This window comes from Micropterus salmoides, unplaced genomic scaffold (genome assembly GCF_014851395.1).
Source record: "Micropterus salmoides isolate LMB-PRFRI ecotype aquatic unplaced genomic scaffold, ASM1485139v1 Ms_hic_scaffold_12, whole genome shotgun sequence".
NCBI lineage: Eukaryota > Metazoa > Chordata > Actinopteri > Centrarchiformes > Centrarchidae > Micropterus > Micropterus salmoides.
Genome location: NW_024040263.1, coordinates 23,405,057 through 23,427,027, shown reverse-complemented (window position 1 = coordinate 23,427,027; position 21,971 = coordinate 23,405,057). Strand labels below are relative to the sequence as shown.

The 21,971-nt window shown below is 39.1% G+C and overlaps 1 protein-coding gene across 1 annotated transcript in view; it reads left to right on the top strand.

Annotated features, from left to right (window-relative positions):
- The window catches only part of LOC119899479 (complement C3-like), a 38,961-nt gene that overhangs the window by 2,178 nt on the left and 14,812 nt on the right, over positions 1-21,971 (top strand). The window contains exons 4-30 of the mRNA XM_038714041.1: positions 900-994; positions 1,378-1,466; positions 3,420-3,502; positions 3,613-3,700; positions 7,289-7,391; positions 7,634-7,754; positions 8,027-8,142; positions 8,574-8,720; positions 9,336-9,438; positions 9,557-9,651; positions 9,758-9,949; positions 10,973-11,128; positions 11,317-11,446; positions 11,891-11,959; positions 12,112-12,309; positions 12,418-12,538; positions 13,693-13,781; positions 13,879-14,018; positions 14,349-14,561; positions 14,967-15,030; positions 15,125-15,214; positions 15,375-15,581; positions 18,137-18,212; positions 19,481-19,640; positions 19,768-19,863; positions 20,655-20,805; positions 21,251-21,330. Of these exons, the coding sequence (XP_038569969.1) occupies positions 900-994; positions 1,378-1,466; positions 3,420-3,502; positions 3,613-3,700; positions 7,289-7,391; positions 7,634-7,754; positions 8,027-8,142; positions 8,574-8,720; positions 9,336-9,438; positions 9,557-9,651; positions 9,758-9,949; positions 10,973-11,128; positions 11,317-11,446; positions 11,891-11,959; positions 12,112-12,309; positions 12,418-12,538; positions 13,693-13,781; positions 13,879-14,018; positions 14,349-14,561; positions 14,967-15,030; positions 15,125-15,214; positions 15,375-15,581; positions 18,137-18,212; positions 19,481-19,640; positions 19,768-19,863; positions 20,655-20,805; positions 21,251-21,330 (3,272 nt within the window). The remainder of the gene's footprint in view (positions 1-899; positions 995-1,377; positions 1,467-3,419; positions 3,503-3,612; positions 3,701-7,288; positions 7,392-7,633; positions 7,755-8,026; positions 8,143-8,573; positions 8,721-9,335; positions 9,439-9,556; positions 9,652-9,757; positions 9,950-10,972; positions 11,129-11,316; positions 11,447-11,890; positions 11,960-12,111; positions 12,310-12,417; positions 12,539-13,692; positions 13,782-13,878; positions 14,019-14,348; positions 14,562-14,966; positions 15,031-15,124; positions 15,215-15,374; positions 15,582-18,136; positions 18,213-19,480; positions 19,641-19,767; positions 19,864-20,654; positions 20,806-21,250; positions 21,331-21,971) is intronic.

Sequence of the window (21,971 nt, the reverse complement as noted above, 5' to 3'; positions counted from 1 at the left end):
CCAGGCACTGCTCATCACCTGTCCAATACAGTCTCAACAGTGAAGCACGGTGGTGGCAGCATCATGCTGTGGGGGTGTTTTTCAGCTGCAGGGACAGGACGACTGGTTGCAATCGAGGGAAAGATGAATGCGGCCAAGTACAGGGATATCCTGGACGAAAACCTTTTCCAGAGTGCTCTGGACCTCAGACTGGGCTGAAGGTTTACCTTCCAACAAGACAATGACCCTAAGCACACCGCTAAAATAACGAAGGAGTGGCTTCACAACAACTCCGTGGCTGTTCTTGAATGGCCCAGCCAGAGCCCTGACTTAAAGCCAATTGAGCATCTCTGGAGAGACCTGAAAATGGCTGTCCACCAACGTTTACCATCCAACCTGACAGAACTGGAGAGGATCTGCAAGGAGGAATGGCAGAGGATACCCAAATCCAGATGTGAAAAACTTGTTGCATCTTTCCCAAAACGACTCATGGCTGTATTAGATCAAAAGGGTGCTTCTACTAAATACTGAGCAAAGGGTCTGAATACTTATGACCATGTGATATTTCAGTTTTTCTTTTTTAATACATTTGCAAAAATTTCTACATTTCTGTTTTTTTCTGTCAAGATGGGGTGCTGAGTGTACATTACTGAGAAATCAAATGAACTTTTTTGATTTTTGGAAAATGGCTGCAATGAAACAAAGAGTGAAAAATTTAAAAGGGGTCTGAATACTTTCCGTACCCACTGTAAGTAAGATATCAACATAGAAAATACATCACACTTTTCCTCAGTTTAACTAAAGCAAGTAAACATTTTTAAATAAATGACTATATATAATGGTCAAATAAACCCTTCTTTTGTGGAATACATATACCTTCCTTCAGCAGCAAAATGAACATTTTTCACTTTTTATGTCAGTTCATTTCAGGATGTTTGCAGTGACACCCCGTATGGAGCCCGTAGAGAGAGATGATGCCACTCAAACTGATGCTTCTATTGCCATTGAGTTTGTGGTATTGTATTTTTTTTTTTTTTGTTAAGCATAAGAAAGACATATATGAAAAATGCTATACAGTAGAAATTTTCCCTACAATTTACTAAAATAACAAAAGCACTGGACCTTGTGTCATGGTTAGGTTTCTTGTCTGGCTCCCAACGCCTGTCCTACCACTTACTGTAAAAATAAATACATCCCTCCCTCTAGTGGTTAAGTTTACTTTTAAGTAAGCTTATTGAACGCAGGCACAAATTTTGTGTGTCAATCTAGATGTTGACCATGGATTGTAGAAAAGATTTAAGAAAAGATTTACCAGAAATTAAAGCATGGATTTAATAAATGAATTTGTAAACTGCCATGGCTCAGTGTTAATGGTTGTTGAACACTGTTTATGTGTAGACCCCTGAAGGCATCATTTTACCACTTGATCCAGTCTCTCTGAAATCAGGGATCCACTCTGGAGATTTCCAACTTGCTGAAATTGTCAGGCAAGTATTTCACCTTATTTTAATCTATTTTCTTTATTGTATTATTTTATTGTACTCTACATTTAGTTTTTTAGTGTTGAATTTAAATTGGGCTACAATATTTCCAATATAACAACAACAACAACACCTTGAATCATTTAAGATAATGCAAAGTTTTGTTATGTTTCATACAATTTATTACCATGTTGTTAATTTAGTGTTTGGACAATTATTAAACTAAAATGATCAAGTCACATAAGTGATACAGTCAATAAAGTGTGGAGTTCACACATCACACAGAGACTTTTCAGTTGTGCCAATAAGACTAACTGATGAATTAATTAAGGTATCATGTGTGAAGCACTTTACATGTGTTATCCTCCAAGCCTCACCTATGGTCATGAAGGCTGGGTCATGACCAAAACAACTAGATCGCGGTTACAAGCAGCTGAAATGGGTTTTCTCAAGAGGGTTGCTGGCATCTCCCTTAGAGATAGGATGAGAAGTCATCCATGAGGAAATCGGAGTAGAGCTGCTGCTCCTTGAAAGGAGCCAGTTGAGGTGGTTCGGGCATCTTGTGAGGATGCCCCCTGGGTGCATCTCTAAGAATGTTCGAGGCAAGTCCATCTGGGAGGAGGCCTCGGGGAAGACCTAGGACTAAGTGGAGAGATCGTATCTCCACACTGGCCTGGTAACGACTCAGGATCTCCCATTCAGAGCTGTTTAATGTGACTTAGGAAAGGGAGGTTTGGAGTTCCCTTGCAGTTGAAGATTTGACTTAAGTAAAGTACTTTATTTTCCACCCCTAAGTGGGGTCACTGAGACAAAACTGAGACATATGTTGAAGCTTTTTACTGATCCACATTTAGGAGCCTAAAATTACACTTATTAGATCATTTAGAGATCTCATCTTTTGACCAGCATCATGAAGAATCATGAGTTATGAGCAGTCATATCTGAGATTTCTTTGGGCTCTTTCTCCGATCTCATGGTCCAATGTTCTGGAGATTTAAATTAGACTTATTTAAGATAGTTTAGAGATCTCTTGTTTTTATCGGAGTAAGACATAATTGAGATTGTATATGATTTTTTCTCCTGAGTTGAATTTGAGTAGTTTATTTGTGTCTAGAAATGAAGGAAACAACAATGAGATCTCTTCTTGGAATTGGCTTTCCTATGGGCAACAGTGTGCAACACTAGCTAGCGTTAGCTTAGAAGTGGAGCCTGATCAAAGTGTATCGACTATGTATCTCTCTTGCTCACTCTCTAAAGTCAAAGCTGGGTTAGTTTAGCTCTTATTCAGGCTCTCTTTCCTCCTCTTGGGCAATCGCACTGTATTCTGTGGTGTTTGGTCCTGCAGGTCTGGCAAGGTGGTCAGAAAATGCTGTGGGCAGTGATTGTCCCAAGGTCCACTGCACTTAATCTCTGCCCTTCCTTTTCCAACGTTGATGAATGTGTTTTTATCATAGACTGCCCCAGCATATAACAACAGTTGCTTTCTACTAACCAAGAGTGATGCAAGCCAAGGCCTGCTAACTAGACAACTGTAACCTAAGCTGGGGTTGGCAGGCAGTCTGAGGCTTGGCGGTGATGGTCTGGTGTTGGTTTCTTCGTGGTGTTGGCTGAAATGGGTTAGGGTTGGCATGTAGCTTTGAATTTGAATTGTACAGACATAACAAAAAAGGTACTCGTGGAAAGGTACTACAACCATTCTATATTTATTGTGCAGTTTGCTGGCCAACGCTACAAGTTAAAACTTTTTTTCCTAAAATGTTTCTGTAGTTGCTGCTTTCTGTAGGACAGTAAAAATATAAAGTCCTTTGCAGCAGATCATTTGTGTCTAATTTCTGTAACATGTAATTAACTTCATGCTGTCTGAAGCCTGATTTTTATGTAACCTCCAATCTCTAAATGTTATGAATAAATTTTTGCTTGATTATTGAAATACGTGTTCTTGTGTGTGTCTGTGTTTAGTCCCGGACTGTGGAAGGTGGTGGCAAAGTTCCACAGCAACCCACAGCAGAGCTATTCTGCTGAGTTTGAGGTGAAAGAATATGGTAAGTCCTTCATTACCTGCATTTTTTAATGTTGAAACCTATGTCAACCTATAACATTCATTTACTTTTTACCTGGTTGGACAAACAAAAATAACTCATACTGTTTTCAGTGCTGCCCAGTTTTGAGGTTAAACTGATACCTGGGAGCACCTTCTTCTATGTGGACAGTGAAGAGCTCACAGTCAGCATCAAAGCCATGTAAGTCAAGGGATTTTGTTTTGTGGTATAAAGACCAGGTCACATTACACAAAAGTATGAAACCCTGTCTTATCTCAGTTAAAGATGACATTTAGGATTTTTGATGAAAATATGTTACCTAACTGCATTTAGGATCTTCATTTCAGATAGAAATTTAGCTATTACAGAACTGTCCAAACTGCAGAATTTCCTAAGTTAGGATGGAATAGACCTTGTCCTGAATTCAGAATTAACAACTGTTATGTTGTTGGCAATTACAGTAAAGGGAATAGGACAAGTATAATGAAAAAGTATAGGGAACAACATGATCACAAAAATATTATGAATGAAAGGCAACTCAAACTGTATGATGACATTTTAAATTTCCCAGCCCATGTATTGATGGGTATACTGTATATCAACTGCCAAGAAAATTAATTTTAAATTTGATCAACATGCTTCGTTTGTTCAAATCTTTTGAACTCTGAAGACTGAAAAATCTTCCCCAAAATGGCGGGGTTTCTTCGCCTTCACCGACATGATGAATACCTCTGAATCATTGCTGAAATCAAAGCTAAATCTTAATGCCCCTCTTTACTTGTCCATTATATCAAGCTAGCTAGGCAGCGACATTCTAAATGCAGTTATAGGGCATGACAGGACGAATGCCGATTGAAGAATGGTGTTTTCAGTTCTGGTTAGGATTTCTTAAGTTAAGATAAGACACAATGTCTGAGAAAGGATAAGTCAGAGCCATGTGTTAAGAAGTTGCTTCTGTAATACTTCAGTTGAGGATATTTTTTCTGTAATGAGGCCCTAGAGGTCTGTAATACAAAGCAAGTTCAACATACCCAGGATAAGTTCTATTTATCTGGCTTCAAGCCTGACAATGGGAATGATGCTAAGCAGTCACACAAGGTTGTTTATCAACTTGGTAAGTCAACCAAGGGTTTCCTAATCCAGTCATGGGTTTCACATAAAAGGGGCAGTGTTTGCAGGATTTCGCCAATCGCAAACATGGACTTTTACTAACAGCAGAGCGGCATATTTTACAAATTTAGAGCAAACTCCATTAGTAGACAAATACGTTAAGCACATAATCCAGGATAAAAGCAACACAGTTGTAGCTGCCAAATGCAGGGAGGACAGCTGGCAAAAAATTGCCGACATACATTCATAGGCTGATATTATCACTGCCATGAGTCTTTAGGCCTATTTTAGGGGGGCTGAAGCCACCCTAACATGGTCCTAAGCCCCCCCCCCCCCAAATAATAATAAGAAAATAATTATCAGGTTTATATATACTGTTTTTAATTTATTTATTTACAGGGCAGACATGTGCTCAACAAAGAGAAACAAGAATATTGATAAATACTATACACATATACAAATATAATTTGTAATTATTGTCTTAAAATAATCCTTCTGGTTGTTTCCTCTGCTTCATAATTTAAATCCCTGCTGTGATCGGGCTCTAGGACCCTGAGGGAGGCTGCCTTTGATCGCTGCCAAGCAATGTTACTACACACAGAGAGAGACATGCACAGTGAAAACTAAATGTTACAGTGTCCCTGTTAATGTTGTTGTATATCCTTCCATTGACAAGATGGATATTAAAGATATTTTATGAGGGAGAGAGAGTAGCAGGAGAATGGCAGGTTCTGAGGTCAGTAGTGGTCTGTAGTATTCTACAGTCAGTCTGTGGTCTACAGGTCTAAGGAAATGTGGGCTGTTTTGTTTTCTTCTAACATTATGCGTTTGTTAGCAGATGTTGCCTAAATGTAGGCTAGGCAATACATGAGCATACACCCACAGATATACAACAGACTTAACATAAGGTTCTAAGGTGCTCAGGTCTATTTGTGAGACATCAGAGGCGCCACTGGGTCTAAAAATCATGACCTCAGTTTTACTCTCGTTGAAGTTTAAAAACTTTAAGGCCATCCTGGCTTTAAAATCATTAAAACAGTCAACCAGTCTTGTCAAATCTTCTGCGTAAAAATGGAAGCTGATTTTGTCTTTTTAAAAGAGATCCAAGGGGAAGCAAATAGATTGAGAAAAGAATTGGCCCGAGAATCAAACCCTGGGTAACTCCACATGTGAGGGACACAGAAGGTGAAATAGAGCCACCAAAACTGACTCTAAAATATCTGTCTGACAAGTATGACATAAACCATTCTAAGGCAGTGCCTTAAATCTCCACGCCATGCTAAAGGCGAGGAACAAGGATGCTGTGGTCAACTGTGTCAAATGCTGCTGTAAGATCTAAAAGCATAAGAATTGCATAATCTCCAGAATCAGTTGAGATTAATCATTAAAAACTCTTAGAAATGCAGATTCAGTGCTATGAAATGTCTTAAAACCAGATTGGAACACCTCAAGAACACCATGTGTATCTAAATTAAGGACTGCAGCTATAAAAGTACTGCCTTGTCTAAAATCTTCCAGACAAAATGGAGTTTAGAGATAGGGCGATAGTTTGAAAGTACTGATTTGTCCAAATTCGTTTTTTTTTTTTTTATGAGTGGCTGCACCACTGCTTGTTTAAAAAAGGGTTGGAACAGAACCTGAAGTAAGGCTGGTATTTATAATTTCTTGGATGTTAGGTCCAATAGTGTCCCACACCTCTTTAAAAAGGTGAGGTGAGATAATATCAGTGGGATAAACTGAGAGTTTCAAATGTGTAACAATATTATTGAGAGTAGAGATTCATATCGACACAAATTGGGTGAAAATGGCTTCACACTCTATGGAAATGGTGGGGTCAAAAGCAGGAGGTGAGATACTTGCTCTAATTGAGGCAATCTTATCCACAAAAAAGTGGAGAAATTTTTCACAGCCCTCAGAGGATGATGGAGGGGAAAAAACGGTAACTTTTGTTCAAAAGAGGAGAAATCAAAGAACAGACTATGTCTGTCGCTTTTTATTTGTTAACATCTTGGCTTCTTCACTAGTTGTTGACATAAGTGTAGTTCTAATACAGTAACAAAAGAAGCAAAGATTTTGCAAGTTACGTATACCCCAAGGGGCTAAGACCCCCCTGTCTTTCAATCCTAGTGATGTCCCTAATCACTGCCCCATCATTAGGTCATGATCTGACTATATTTACATTTGTGTATATCAATATACAAAACCACACTGAAATAGGTGTGACATTGCTTCTAGCCAACACAGGAAATGAGGCCCTCCTACAGAGGTGGACACTTGCAGCTCCTGCTGTATCACCTATGAGCATAACCAGTACCTACCTTCCACTCTCGCCAACAAGATAGATGAAAAGTTTCACATTTTTTTCATCCACTACTATTGCTCTCATGTAGCCTGCTGTTTTTTAATACATATGACATATGAACTAATTAAATTTTTATTTTTTTCTAAATTTCTGCTCACATTTTCACCCTACACATGCTTAACCTGTTCTCTCTAAGTGCAACCACACAGGTCTCTGTTGCATCAACACTACATGTTGTCAGATCTACTGCAACATTTAGATAAACAGTAGTTCCTATTGTTACAGGTTCAGTCTATTGGTCATTTGTTGTTTATTTGTTTTATTTTTCTGTTTTACTTTATTGTGGGTTTAAACCAGTCGTCCTATGGTGGTTTTAGGTATCTGTTTGGTGAAGAGGTGGATGGGACGGCCTATGTGGTATTTGGGGTTATGCAAGAGGGTCAAAAGAAGAGCTTTCCCAGTTCTCTTCAGAGAATCCCGGTGAGCACATATTTACCCTTTTGCTGCATTTCTGTCTGTCCATTTGCCAGTCGATTAGTCATTCTGTTTTATGCAGTATGTGTTTTACAGCCTTGGCCTTGTCCAGTGCTAATCTGCAGGACTTGAAACATCTGTAGGATTTCCTGTTGTAGTATTTTGGATGTTCAGAATAATTTATTTAGTAAAGTACCCCAACTGTTCACCTGTATTTCAAGATGCTTTTATAAATTATGTCACGTTAGATCGAGAGAGGTAACGGAGAGGTCAAACTGAAGAGAGAGCACATCACACAGACCTTCCCAAACATCCTCAGCCTGGTGGGGAGCTCCATATTTGTAGCTGTCAGTGTGCTGACAGAAAGCGGTAAGAAAGAGAGACTGTGTGTTTGTGTCTGCTCTGTATGTTTGATCAGGTGTGTTTCTTATGCAGCAGCTCAAAAGGGCAAAGTAACTATCAGTATTATTAGTGTTTAAACAGTATTATAGCATTTTAACAAAAAAAAGAAGAAAAAAAGAAAGTAAAGACATCATATTAGGAAATGCTTTCTGTATCAGTTAATTAAGAAAAAGGTGAATAGTAAATGCTCTTGTAATCAGTCTGTGTGAATACTTTTGTGTTTCCGTGTCAACTCGCAGGTGGTGAAATGGTGGAGGCCGAGTTGAGAAATATCCAGATTGTCACATCACCTTACACCATCCACTTCAAGAGAACTCCCAAATATTTTAAACCAGGAATGTCCTTCGATGTTGCGGTAAAGTACTTCTTTAGATTTAAATTAATTTATAGAAATGTAGCTATATTTGTAGTTTGATAAAATATCTTTTATTGAAAATATAACAGTCACAGGCTGTTAAATGCTGCATAATTACTCAATTACTATAATATATATCCACGCGACCCTGAATGCAGGATAAGCGGTTGACGATGGATGGATGGATGGATGGATAATTACTACAATTGATTAATTCAGTGTCTTGGATTTTTATAATGATACAAAGTCAGATTTTTGCAAACAAGATGAGATTCCAGAGAAAAAGATAAATTCTCCAATTAAAAATTTTGGTCACTATATACTATCTAAATACTGCACTCAGTGGAGTTTGCTGAACTAATCTCATAGCATTAATGAAACGTGTTTTATTAAAACAGATGTTTTCTGATCAGCTGTGTCTCTGATGGCAGGTTGAAGTTGTGAATCCCGATGACACTCCGGCAAAAGGTGTTGCAGTGGTGGTCAATCCAGGCCAAGTGCGGGGCCTCACTGCTGCCAATGGCATGGCAAGGGTTACCATCAATACAGAGGCTATGATTAACAGACTGACAATCACCGTGAGTCTCTCTTTCTCTCTCTCTTTTTTAAATTGCATTACAGCCTGTTTAGCAAATGGAAACTACGTTAATCAATATTTTTGATATTCACTTGTAGTGGTGAAATCAAGCAGAGCAGTAACACTTTACAACATCGTACATAACTTTGCGAGTAGTTACTAAGGGACGAGTGAGAAAGGAATCATGAACAACCTGATATTTTTGAATATCTCAAAATCGGACACTGTTAAGAAGATAATGTGAAGTTACTAGAGAACAGACCGAGAGATACTGTATTAATGAATCGTCACATAATGATTTGTTTATATCTGTGAATCGACATACTGACCACTCTCTTCATAAGTAGTTCCTGATTAACTCTAAATCAGCCGCTGAGCGGCACATTTTTACACTTACTTTTTACCTTTCATATTACACTGAAATGAAACAACGTAGCAATGTAGCGTGAACCATGCAGTCAAAAACTTTGCATTTGGCAGTTCAGCTTTTTGCTGTGCAACAGTATGTACTATTATGTTGTGTTGCTAGGCCATGATAGGAGAGCATAGATTTGAGACTATTCATGTATCATTTTTATGTTTGTGTATGCTTACCTGTACATGTCTTTAATTGCAGGCAAAGACCAATGATCCTCTTATTTTGAAACCTGAAAGGCAAGCATTAGCCACCATGACAGCTCTCCCATATACCACCAAAGGCAACAACTACATTCATATAGGTGAACATCCCAAAATAAAATCAAATGGTTAAAAAAAGGTGGTGGCAGTTGCAAAGCATGTACCATGTTCTAAATCTTTTCATTGTCTAACACTCATCGCAACATATCATTTTTGCAGGTGTGGATACAGCTGAGCTGAAACTAGGAGAAAACCTGAAAATCAACCTCAACCTTAATAGGCAGGCAAATGCACAATTTGACATCACATACCTGGTGAGAGAGTTTTACCACTGTACATGCATGCACATACAGTATATAACTCTTTTTGTTGTCACCCACGACCTGGGTAGTATTTAAACTCTCAAATCTGTGCGCCTAGATCCTGAGCAGAGGTCAGTTGGTGGAAACGGGCCGTTACAAGACAAGAGGCCAAGTTCTGATCTCCCTGACAGTCATCGTTACCAAAGAAATGTTGCCATCATTCCGCATCATAGCCTACTACCACACAAATGATAATGAAGTGGTGTCAGACTCTGTTTGGGTGGATGTTAAGGACTCCTGCATGGGCTCGGTGAGAAACACAACACTGATACAGCAGAATTTAAGTGGGAAGATAAGCCACCCATACACAAAATGATTGTTGTAGTTACAAGTTTGCGTATTTCTAGGACATATTTTTATGTCAACACAGCGTGGCCTCCCAGGAACAGGAACATTTTGTAACTCACACATAGTACGTCACACATTCAAAATTGCATAAGTTTCCTGAATTGAGCTGCTTATAGTGATTATAGACCACAGCCTTTTCTGTCTAAATCCTTTTTGTAAATCATTTTCCGAACTCCTCATAGGCGATGAGTCCAATCTGCAAAAAACTTTGCATGTAAAATATATGATAAAAAGTTAAAGAATTTAGAATGGAAAAAAAAACTTCCTATAGGTTACAGACAAACAGGAAGTGATGGAATATATCCGCATAGGTTTGTCCAATTACCACAAAACTAGGGTCAGGACCTTTGCATGCACCACAGAGGCTCTGTGCAAAATGTGGCGCCAATCGGCCTCTAGGTGGCGCTACAAATGAAGGGATGTCATATCGCCGATTAACACAAAACTTGGGCCAGTAGTTTCCCATGCCACACTAAGGTTATGTGAAAAGTTTCACGCCAATCAGCCAGTAGGTGGTGTTCTTGGTGAAAACTCATGAAATCTCATGAATCTGTACTTCTGTTCAGTTGACAGGGGTGGTGGAGAACGGTGCACACACAGAAGATGCCAAAAATAACCAGTCCACCAGCAGGTGGTGCTATAATCAAGGTGCTATTTCAAAAAAAGGTTGCGTTAAAAAGTTATATGGGAACATCTTGTACTCCACATAGGTCTGTCTGATTAACACAAATAAAGAACTCCACCTGTAAAATGTGTCGCACTTGTGGGACACAGTTCCAACTTGCATCGCCTCCTCGAGCTGCCTTGTGTGGCTTGTGCCAGGGAGCTTGATTAATATCTGCTTGCAGGTCTAGTTTATGTATGAAGCTGCTTTAACAAATATAAAACTGCATGTCTCATTCTCTGACCTTCCCTTCATATTTAGTTGAAGTTAGAATCATCGAGACCTGCTCCATCCTATGAGCCTCGCAGGATGTTTGGTCTGAAAGTCACAGGAGATCCAGGAGCCACAGTGGGACTGGTGGCAGTTGACAAAGGGGTCTACGTCCTAAACAACAAGCACCGACTCACCCAGAAAAAGGCATTTTATTTTTACCTTAAAAATATTTGAAAGGGGTTAATTTAAAAGCTCTGTTACACTCCTATTAAAGTTCAAGTTTGTTAGCCAGTAGATTCAAATAATATGTGAGTTTACAGATATGCCTGTTTAACGTACATACTGTAACCCTAAGCCTTGTCTGTTTGTATTTCTGTGTGTGAATGACTCAGGTGTGGGACATTGTAGAGAAGTATGATACAGGCTGCACACCAGGTGGAGGGAAGGACGGTATGAATGTGTTCTACGATGCTGGGCTGTTGTTTGAGTCCAACACGGCCTCTGGGACTCCTTACAGACAAGGTGACACTACTTAACTCATCCCTTCCCTGAACATGCCCTCTTAAGGCTTTAGGCATTTGTACCAATAACAAAAATCACTAGTTAGGAAAAGTGGCTGTGGAATTTTGGGTTTTCTTATTCTTCATCATTCATGTGCTTTCTTTTACAATCTAGTGGACAGTAGAAGAACTCACATGAGCTGATCATGCTTCCCTCTGTTTTATTAGGGGTGTTAATAATTTACTCAGGTTTTTTGGTTTTGTTTTTTTTTACAATAAAGCATTTGATATTTTAACAGTCCAACAAATAGTGCATTTGTAGATACATATTTCTCACACCTACAATGTCCATCTGTCCAAACAGATAAATTACTTTAATTTGACATTAATAGTATCACATCAAACATATCCTGCAGAAACCAGCTGTTTGTTTCTGTTAAAAATCTTGTCAGTATTGCATTTCCAGAATTGAAATGTCCGGGCCCAAGCAGGAGGAAGCGAGCTACTACTATAATGGACATCACCACCAGCTTACGTAAGAACCACCTGACTTTACTTAACTAGAAGACCAATTACTGTTTCTAATTTGCCTTAGTTTAGAACGTTTTATTTATACAGTTCACTGTTCTTCTTGTAATCGGTACTATCTCACCTCTGTCTGTCCTCAACAAACATCTTTCTTTCCAGTGAGTAAATATAACGACCAACTGCAACGTGACTGTTGTTTGGATGCCATGAGGGACACCCCAGTTTCATACACCTGTGAGAGGCGCAGTGAGTACATCGTGGACGGTGCAGCCTGTGTGGAGGCCTTCCTGCACTGCTGCAAGGAGATTGAAAGCCAGCGAGCTGAGAAGAAGGAGGATAGCCTCATACTCGCTCGCAGTAAGAGACGGGGACAAGGGATGGGTGAAAGTGGTCACTATTCATGGTAGCTAGAAAATAATCACTGCCTCCCAATGAAAAATAATAACCTTTTTAATGACACTTTAGGTGAGGAGGAGGACAACAGTTACATGGACAGCAATGAAATTGTGTCTCGCACCAAGTTCCCTGAAAGTTGGCTGTGGTCAGATTTCAAACTGCCTCCTTGCCCGGACGGAAAACCTAACTGGTGAGTCAGCTGAAACCTATAAACTAGATATGCACCGATCAATTGGCTGTTGACCGGAATCGGCCCATTTTTAGCTAAATCGAGTCACTTCACCGTGAGTGAAGAAGACACAACAGTCGCAATTTGTAATACGTGTAAGGCTGAAATGAGCCATTTAGCTGTTTCCAGACTTAACTTGTGCGGACCACCCACTATTCACAAATTACTTTGCTGAGAAACACAGAGAGAGAGACATTCTCTGCCATTACATTAGAAGATGCAGAAATAGTGGATATGTTAAGCACAGACCAGTGAACACACCTGTTGGTGATAATGTTATTCGGTACCAAGGTGGTCATGGTTTTGTTTTTACTTTTCAAGAGGTTCCGTGATTAACAAGCCTCCTCCTGCTGCTGTGAAAACAGAATCGCGGGAAAAAGTTCAAATGCCAGTTTTGTTGTTTGGCCAACTGCTGACAAATAAAGTCAACAGAGCAGACAGATACAGGTAGACGGGTGTAGGTGTGTGAATGAGTGTCTGTTTGTGAGTAAACACTAAGATAAGGTGGATAATTAAGTACCCTAGAAATAGGGTAATGTATTGTCATATATTTTCAGATATACCACACCACACCCTGATCCATACCCCACCCTACAGTTATACAATCTTCACAGTCATATTGTGTGAAATACTGTGCCCTGTTATACTGCAATTCATTTTAAGTTGAATTTTATTTGTACAGAAAAACTCTGTACAGTAGCCTGGCCTGAGGCACTTTTTAGTTTGAGATGTGTTTAAGTGAGAGTGCGATGAGATCCTGAGTTATTTAATAGGCAATGTTTTATTATGAACATACAGTTGAATGTACCCTAGGAAGAATAGCCAATGCTCATGCTGGTGCTAATGGAGATCCTAATAAAGAAAGAAAGAATCTTCCATTAAAGAAAAGTTACAAAAATGTTTGAGTATGTTATCAATTATAGTTTTTAGTCAGAAAGAAAATCAGAATCGGACAAAATTTGAATTTGCAGGTCAAACCTGCTAAAAAATTGGAATCGGCCGTCAAAATTGGTGCATCTCTGCTATACTCACAAAAAATATACTGCAAACTTCATTAATGACACCACTAGCATTTAAAGCTACCCTTTACCTCTCAAAGTATTTCTTTCTTTCAGTGACACCACAACATTTTTGAAAAATGTTCCTTTACAAGACTCGATCACAACCTGGCAGTTCACTGGCATCAGTCTGTCAAGAACTAATGGTGAGGCTTCAGTGACAAAAGTTTTAAATTGTACCTTAAACCCCTCACACTCTCTCTGTTTCATCACTTGTTTTTTCCTATCCCTGTCATCTTTAAGGAATCTGTGTTGGCGAACCATTAGAAGTAATTGTCCGGAAGGAATTCTTCATTGATCTCAGGCTGCCGTATTCTGCTGTCCGTGGAGAGCAGCTAGAAGTTAAGGCTATCCTCCACAACTACAGCCCTGATCCTGCCACCGTAAGTCTGTGTTACTCTTCTCTGGTGTTTCAAGCCAGAGCCAATATTTTTTCTCAGGTGTTTTACATTAAATACATTAAATATGGACTGACATACAAGGAGAATAAAATAAATCCTTCCTCCAGTCTTTGGTAAGTGTAATACCCCTCTCACGTGATGATTGGTCCCAGAAGTGGGGCAACCTTACTGCAATATTTACAATGTAAGGCATTACATTTCTGTGTACTGATGAATGGTTTATGATCCTTTTTTTCCACTCTATGGGGGTCTTTGCCTTGCAACAACTACACATACCTCAGTCCATTTCTCTGTCTTTGTCTTGTTTTCAAGGTGCGTGTGGATCTGATTGAAGAGGAAAACGTGTGCAGCGCAGCCTCTAAACATGGAAAATATCGTCAGGAGGTTAATATCGGGCCCCAAACTACACGATCTGTACCCTTTATCATTATACCCATGAAGGATGGAGAATCCCGCATTGAGGTCAAAGCAGCTGTTAAAGACTCATCGCTCAGTGATGGAATCATGAAGATGCTGCGGGTGGTGGTAAGAGAAACACACTCCATGTAGTGGGCTTACAGCTTTTTTTATAGGATAACAGAACATTAACTTATTAACTTACTGTAGTAAAATGTTGCAATAAAAAGTTCTCTGTTTAAACTTTGCATTTCATCTCAGGCCTGTAATTTTACGACTGATCTTAAGCTGGGATGTTGTATGTAGCCACTTGCTTGAAATCCGGTCATATTCAACTAGTCCTTCATATTAAACAACAAAAACATTGTTTGTCTACAATCTTTAAAAAAGACACAGAGCTTTTCCGCATCTGATCAGTAGTAGCCAAAATGAACTCTGAAAAAGAAAAAAATAGACCAAGATATAATATTACATGTTGTATTTTGTTACACCAGCATATATTACTAATGTTTGTCCTATCTGCTGTTTTTCCAGCCTGAAGGTGTACTGGTTAAATCTCCTCACATTGTAACTCTAGACCCCACTAAAAATGGTGTAGGTGAGTGTCCCCATTAAATAGCTACATTATATAGTAATTTCGAAATATTATGTTTTTATCACTGGCTAACTGATCCAACCTGCCCACTGTTTAGATGGTAAACAACAACAAATTATCAACAGTGCAATTCCTAAGAAAGATTTGGTTCCAAACACGCCTACTAGCACACAGATCTCTGTGACAGGTAAGATACAGTTGGGCATGTTTCTGTATGTGTATCTGAGTGTCCTAACAACGAACTCTATTGTTCTTATTGGGGAATGACCGCTGCTCTAGTTGTGGGGGATGTTTGCATGTTTGTTCAGTTGTTTCTTCCCATTGGTTTATAATGTGTGTGCATGCAGGGAGAGAACAAGTATCTGTATTGGTGGAGAACGCCATTAAAGGGACCTCTATGGGTAGTATGATCCAACAGCCCGGAGGCTGTGGAGAGCAGAACATGGCCAGAATGACCCTGCCTGTCATTGCAACCACATATTTGGACAAAACCAACCAGTGGGAAATTGTGGGATTCCAGAAACGAGGCGAAGCCCTCCAACACATTAAGACAGGTAGGCACACACACAGGCACAGATACCTGAAATCTTATCTTACTCGTATATCAGAGATGCTCAGAAGTCTCTGAGCTAAAGTCCAAGTCAAGTCTCAAGTCTCTTGTGGTTATAATGACTGTTGTATCACCTGCTGCGTTCAATCCAGGCTACTTATAACACTGCATAGCTATCTAGCTATAGGAATTCTGTAACTGTAACCTGTTTTTCACTTACAGAGCACAACCATGTAATGTGCACTGTGACAACTAATCACAGCCTATAAACTACTGTGAGTCAACACACCCCCAGACTCATATCAATAATAAACCTGTAACCTGTTTGCAGCCAATGTTAGTAATTAACGTGATGGCAGCCAGCGGGACGTAAATGATTATGTTAATCGACTACCACAACTTTGTATTAAACGGGCCCTGAGGCTAAAGACTAGAGCCCGACAAGATATAGGATTTCGATATTTGAGGATTTTAAAATCTGATATGCCGATACATTGGTCACTATTCTTACACATAACATAAACAAAGATTATCCCTAACATTTCTTATGTGGTGAAACCTCACCAAGATAACATAACAGAAGGCTGAACAAAAGTACAACAAAATATATTAAAGATAAATAACAGTCAAATGTTGTAATGTAAAACAAAAAAAAGATTTAAAGATCCCTTATAAACTATAGAGTACTACTAATAAACATGAAGGAAATAGTGTATATATTGTGTGGGCCTGCCAAACAGAAAATAAAAATAAAAATAACAATAAAAAACTACTACTCTTACTACTACTACTACTACTACTACTAATAATAATAATAATAAAATATATATTATTATTCATGTCATTATAAATATTATAATACATTATGATAAACAGGACACTTCTACATAGGCAAAAAATATTATATAATATATATATATATTGTTTGTTTGTTTTTTGTGCAGTAGTTATTACCTTACACATAATCTGCCACAATGGATATTTTTAATGTAGCATTTTCACATCTAGTTTATCCCTTTACCAGCCCTCTTTTAATTCAATCCAAGCGGACAGAGAGGAGAGAGAGGGGGGGGGGGGGCAGTTGTGGGGCAGTTGTGTTGTACAGCGCCAGAAACCGTAAAGAAAATAAGAGAAAGTTGTGAACACTTGTCATAATTCGGGAGAAATGTGACCCGTGACAGGGCCATGAAAAACGGAAGTCAGCTGCGAGCTAACTGGAGCTATCTTGCTCCTTGTTTACTTCAGTAGCCTGCAACAGTTTGCTGCGTGACATCGCGTTATTCTGCTGCGCATGCGGGTCACTTTCAGACCGCGGACAGTTCGCAGTAGAGTCTGATGTGGGCCACATTTAAACTATGTGAACTGTCAAACAAAAACAAAAATCAGATTTGGGAAAAGAATCGGAATTGAGATTAAGGCCTGAACGTAGCCTAACATTATACATTTGAAAGCTTCTCTCTGCTCCAGGGATACAATAAAATTCCCTGTGCACTCTTGATCGTATATCAACAATAAACACATATAACACAAACAAAAAAAGAATCCATTTTACTCTCAGGAGTCATGAACAAGTCAACAAAATCATGCAGGCAAAACGCTTTTCTTCTGAAACGCTTTCAGTGGAATTTGAAGCTGCACAGAGGTAGAGGTTGTTTTGGTTGTGCGAAAATTCAGTTGGTCTTAGAAAGGGTGTACTTGCATTAATATGCTTTTATATCATTATATATGTGGCATAAAATGGTGTTACAACAACAATAATATCGTTTATCACAATTATTTATCAGATAATATATCATCCAACAAAAAGTAGTTATCATGACAGGCCTGTTTATGACAAGAGAGAAGGATCACCCGACTCCGATTCTTTTTTTAATCGCCATTAATCAGCTGTCAAAATGCCATACTGATTAATTGGTCGGGCTCTACTAAAGACTGTAGTGTTTAATATCAGGCTGCGGCCTCTGCCATATGCTCTCGGTGTCAACTCCTACATGCACCCGCACACCTTTTTTATACTGTCTATGGCGCACACACAGAAGTCAGCAGAGCAGGGAGGCCGCTGTGGAGACAGTGAAGTAAAGGTGAGGTTAACTCCAAGGTGACAATAACTACTGTAAGTAGGTGCAATAAAACCCTCCAATTCTTAATCAATATACCAGTACAATGAACACAAACATGTAAACCTGGAGGAAGGAATATTTTAATCTGTTCTGTCCACAGTCAATAGCGAAATGATAAAAACAAGCAATAACAAAAGCTCTCTGTCTGTATTTTGTTTAGCTAAGTTTACCACTACTATTTTTGTGTTGCAAAGTTTACTGTTGATGCTCTTGCGACAACATTAAGTTATATTTAATTCAATTCAAAACCTGTATTGAATTTAAAAACAACCAGGCAGCTAATATGCGCACTGCACTTCAATACTTGTTTATTTATCCCATCACATTGTGATCGCAATATTAAGCAGTTATCGCACATTGCAGATTTTCCTCATATCTTGCAGGCCTATTATTTACTACCATTTTAAAAAGTTGTGTGTTTTGGGGTTTTTTTGTCCAGGCTACCAGAACCAGCTTGCCTACCGTAAAAATGATGGGTCTTTTGCTGTGTTTAAAGATAGCAAAAGCAGCACCTGGTGAGGCATCCAAACATCCATGAACTCATACATAAATGTTTGCACATCCTCCTTTTAAGCAACATTATGTAGAATTTTTATCTTAAAATAACAGCTTAAAAATCATTTTGATGCTACACTGAGTTATAATAGGGTGAATGGAGTCTCTCTCGTTACCACTATGGCTGCAACTCATCTCAACCACCACCAGTGTTTAGCACAACACATCAGCTTCAGGCAGAGAGGGAGGGAAACATAGGGCCACTTACTCTGGGGGATGACTCGATGGCCAAATGGAGAAAACCAGGTTGGGAATTTTGCTATGACACCAGGAAACCCCTATTCTTTGCAAGAAGTGCAACGGGATATTTTATGACCACAATTATGTTATAACGAAGGCTGCCATGAGACAGAAGAAGATGTCAGAGATAGAGAAAAAGGGAGAGTGACAAGCAAGCAACCGGACAAGTGTAAACATCGGACTGGCTTTCACTCGTTGGCGAGAGCTAAAAGAGCTGAAAGGATGCAAGTCGTGTTGTTGCACTCACTTGATGTTTTGGTTGTTAGCAAAGTTGTCAAGCGAAATCAGACAGAGGTTTCATAGACAGAGGTTTAGCCACTAGCTATAAATCTCAAACTGATGAAAGCAAACTTACTAGATAACACATTCAGACATCAGTAATGTTACTGTAAGTGCTTCTGCGTCGCTGGCTGTCTAGCTTTGTTGGCTAGCTTACCATCCAAGTTTCAAGCAACATTATGCTGCTGCTGGTGGAGAGCTGGGCCGCAGCTGGGTAAGCATGCAACATTACTGTGCTCAGAAGCCTCTAAGGACATAAAGTTACCAATGGCAGAGGCGAATAGACGGAAGACGACATTTACAGGGGAAGCTAAGAAGAGACAAAGAGAGTGACCTACTGAGCAAGAGGCTTCTGGACGTTGGCAAGAGCTTTGTGACATAAAAGGCTACAAGACAGACAAAGAGATAGCAGTCTTTCCGTGTAATTTACACAGTCAGACTAGTAAGTGATATTCTTCCGCCTTGTGTTGTGGCACTTGCTTGATGTTTGGCTGTGTTATCAAAGTTGGTGACTTGTCAGTACTTGATTATAATGTAATTATAAGTGTTGAATATAGTGTCTGAAACGGGGCGCAAAAAGGGCACCAAATCACACAAAAAAACACATCTTACATAATGTTGCTTTAACTAAGATTCTGAATATGAGGAAGATGGGTATATTTCATGTGCAAATAAATTACGATGTAATTACTGTCCTCTCCTCTCTAAGGCTGACGGCCTATGTTGCCAAGGTGTTTGCCATGGCCAACGGTCTGGTGGCAGTGCCAAGCCACCTCATCTGTGAGGCTGTCAAGTTTCTGATTCTCAACACACAGCAACCTGACGGCATGTTTAGAGAAGCTGGACGTGTGTACAGTAATGCAATGCGTGTGTGTGCACTGATTTCATGAACATATATACACATCTTCATCTTGATCTTATCAAGATAAACACAATTGCACGTCATTATCTATCATATTACTATATAAATAACATCGTGTTTGTGTGTATGTGAAGGGTGGTGTGCAAGGCACAGATTCAGACGCCTCCATGACAGCCTTCTGCCTCATTGCCATGCAGGAGTCACGCACACTGTGTTCTGCCACTGTTAATGTGAGTAACTCACCACCATAAAAGGTTTTCTCTAATCTATGAAAGGGGTCCATCAATTCAGACAGAGGTAGACAAAAGCTGGCTTGCATTTCTAGCCACCGGTCTCCGGCAGATTTTTTCAACTGTAGCTAAAAAGTTAACATTAGCTCCACGAGTTGGGTTAAACGGGTACTGTGTTGAAGTGTTGTAGTTAGTCCTTGAATTATAAATTTGGTTAGGAAAAATGTTACTCCAGACGTATTCTATTCTGTTACTCCAGACGTATTCTATTCTGACACTATATAACCTGGCCTGGCTTTACTTATGTTAGTAGTTATATTTGTTTAAAAATTTCAGACAGTATGTTTTAACATCTCTCTGGCTTTTGGGATGGTTACTAAACGGTAAAAATAGCAAATGTAACACTATTTTGAGTAATGTTTGCTAGGTTGCCAGAGTTCTCCAAACACAAAAAACAGCAGGACAGATACGCTAATTAGCTTAAAACAACTAATACCTTCCACACAGTCAGGAAATACCACACAGTAAATGTGCTAGTCATGGGCGGCATGAAAGGCTTTCTCAAACATAACCTGTATGTTGTTAGGTAACAGTGAGCTCTGCATTACAATCTCAGTCTCAGCTATCGTGCCAGAATCATATGACTTTCCTGAACAGAAGTGATTTTTTTAAAGTTGTGGGTTAAAGTTATCTGACCAATTTCACAGCTTTTATGATTGTAGAAAAATCTCTCTGTCTGTCAATATCTTCCTGCTCTCCCCTTATCCTCCTTGTCCTTCCTTTCTTTCCAGAGTCTGCCAGGCAGTATAGACAAAGCAGTGGCCTACCTGGAGAGGCATCTGCCCAGCCTCACCAACCCATATGCTGTTGCCATGACATCTTATGCCCTGGCCAATGAAAACAAACTGAACCAGGAGGTCCTCTACAAGTTTGCTTCCTCAGGTGTCGTCACACAGCAATTGTCTTAAACTAATATTCAGAAACAGAGTCTACACGTATAGATCAAAAATATTACACATATAAGGTCGATATTATGGGAGGACTTTCAGCTCAGTACAGAAATGCCAATGATATGTTCAATGTAATTATGTGTCTCATTTATATAGATTTTTTACCAGAACTGAAAATGTTGTTTTCATCTTTAAAGTGTGAACAGTATCTGATTTTCTCACCAAATATCAGATGTTTTTAATCTCTCAAATATCCATGTCCAATTTACTTTTTTATTATCTTTTATTACACTTCTGTGAGATGAATGATTTTAATTCACTTAATAATTTCTCATTCCCTAAAATATTTATTAGGGATTGAGAAATTATTAGTGAATTAAAATCATTCCGGGGACAGCATCATAAAACAAAAAGCTATTTGTTTGTGTCTTCCTCAGAGCTGTCCCACTGGCCGGTACCTGGTGGACACACACTGGAGGCCACAGGTTACGCTCTTTTGGCTCTGGTCAAGGCCAAGGTGAGCATGTCCCACTAGTGTGTTTCTCATAAGGATGTCATGCATCATGAATGCTACCTCACTAAAAGGTAAAAAGTTTGTGTCTCTTTGCACTGTCAAGTTGTTTGGCTCATTTACCCAACATGGACCCTTTTTTATATTACTGGTGATCACTTTCCACAACACTTTATGATTGTATTTAGATATTTGAAGGCACTTTTTCTACCCCAATAGGCAGCCTTTGGTTACAAGAGTTCCAATGACTTGAACTTGAAAACAAGGGACTGATTTCAAGGGCATCACTTTGTATTGAAAAGTGGTGGGGACATAAGGGCTCACATTAGGGGCATGACAATACAATTGCGACATGAGACCTGACAAACAAGATGAGAAGATTTTTAACACTATTTTGAAGAAATATGAAATGCTGAAATTTAATTGAAGATTTAGGTTAAAAACTTAATTTCCTGCATTCTATAGAGATTTTCTGCTCCAATTTAGGGTGGAAATGTCTGTTCAGTGGCAGGTGAAAATTCATAAATAGAAAAATACAATAGAATATAATGCAGTAATAAGCAGCCTTTTACTTTTTTGAACAATGCACATTTGTTTCTTCTATATTTAAATTGCTTTGCATGTTTTCTTATTGTGCAAATAAACCA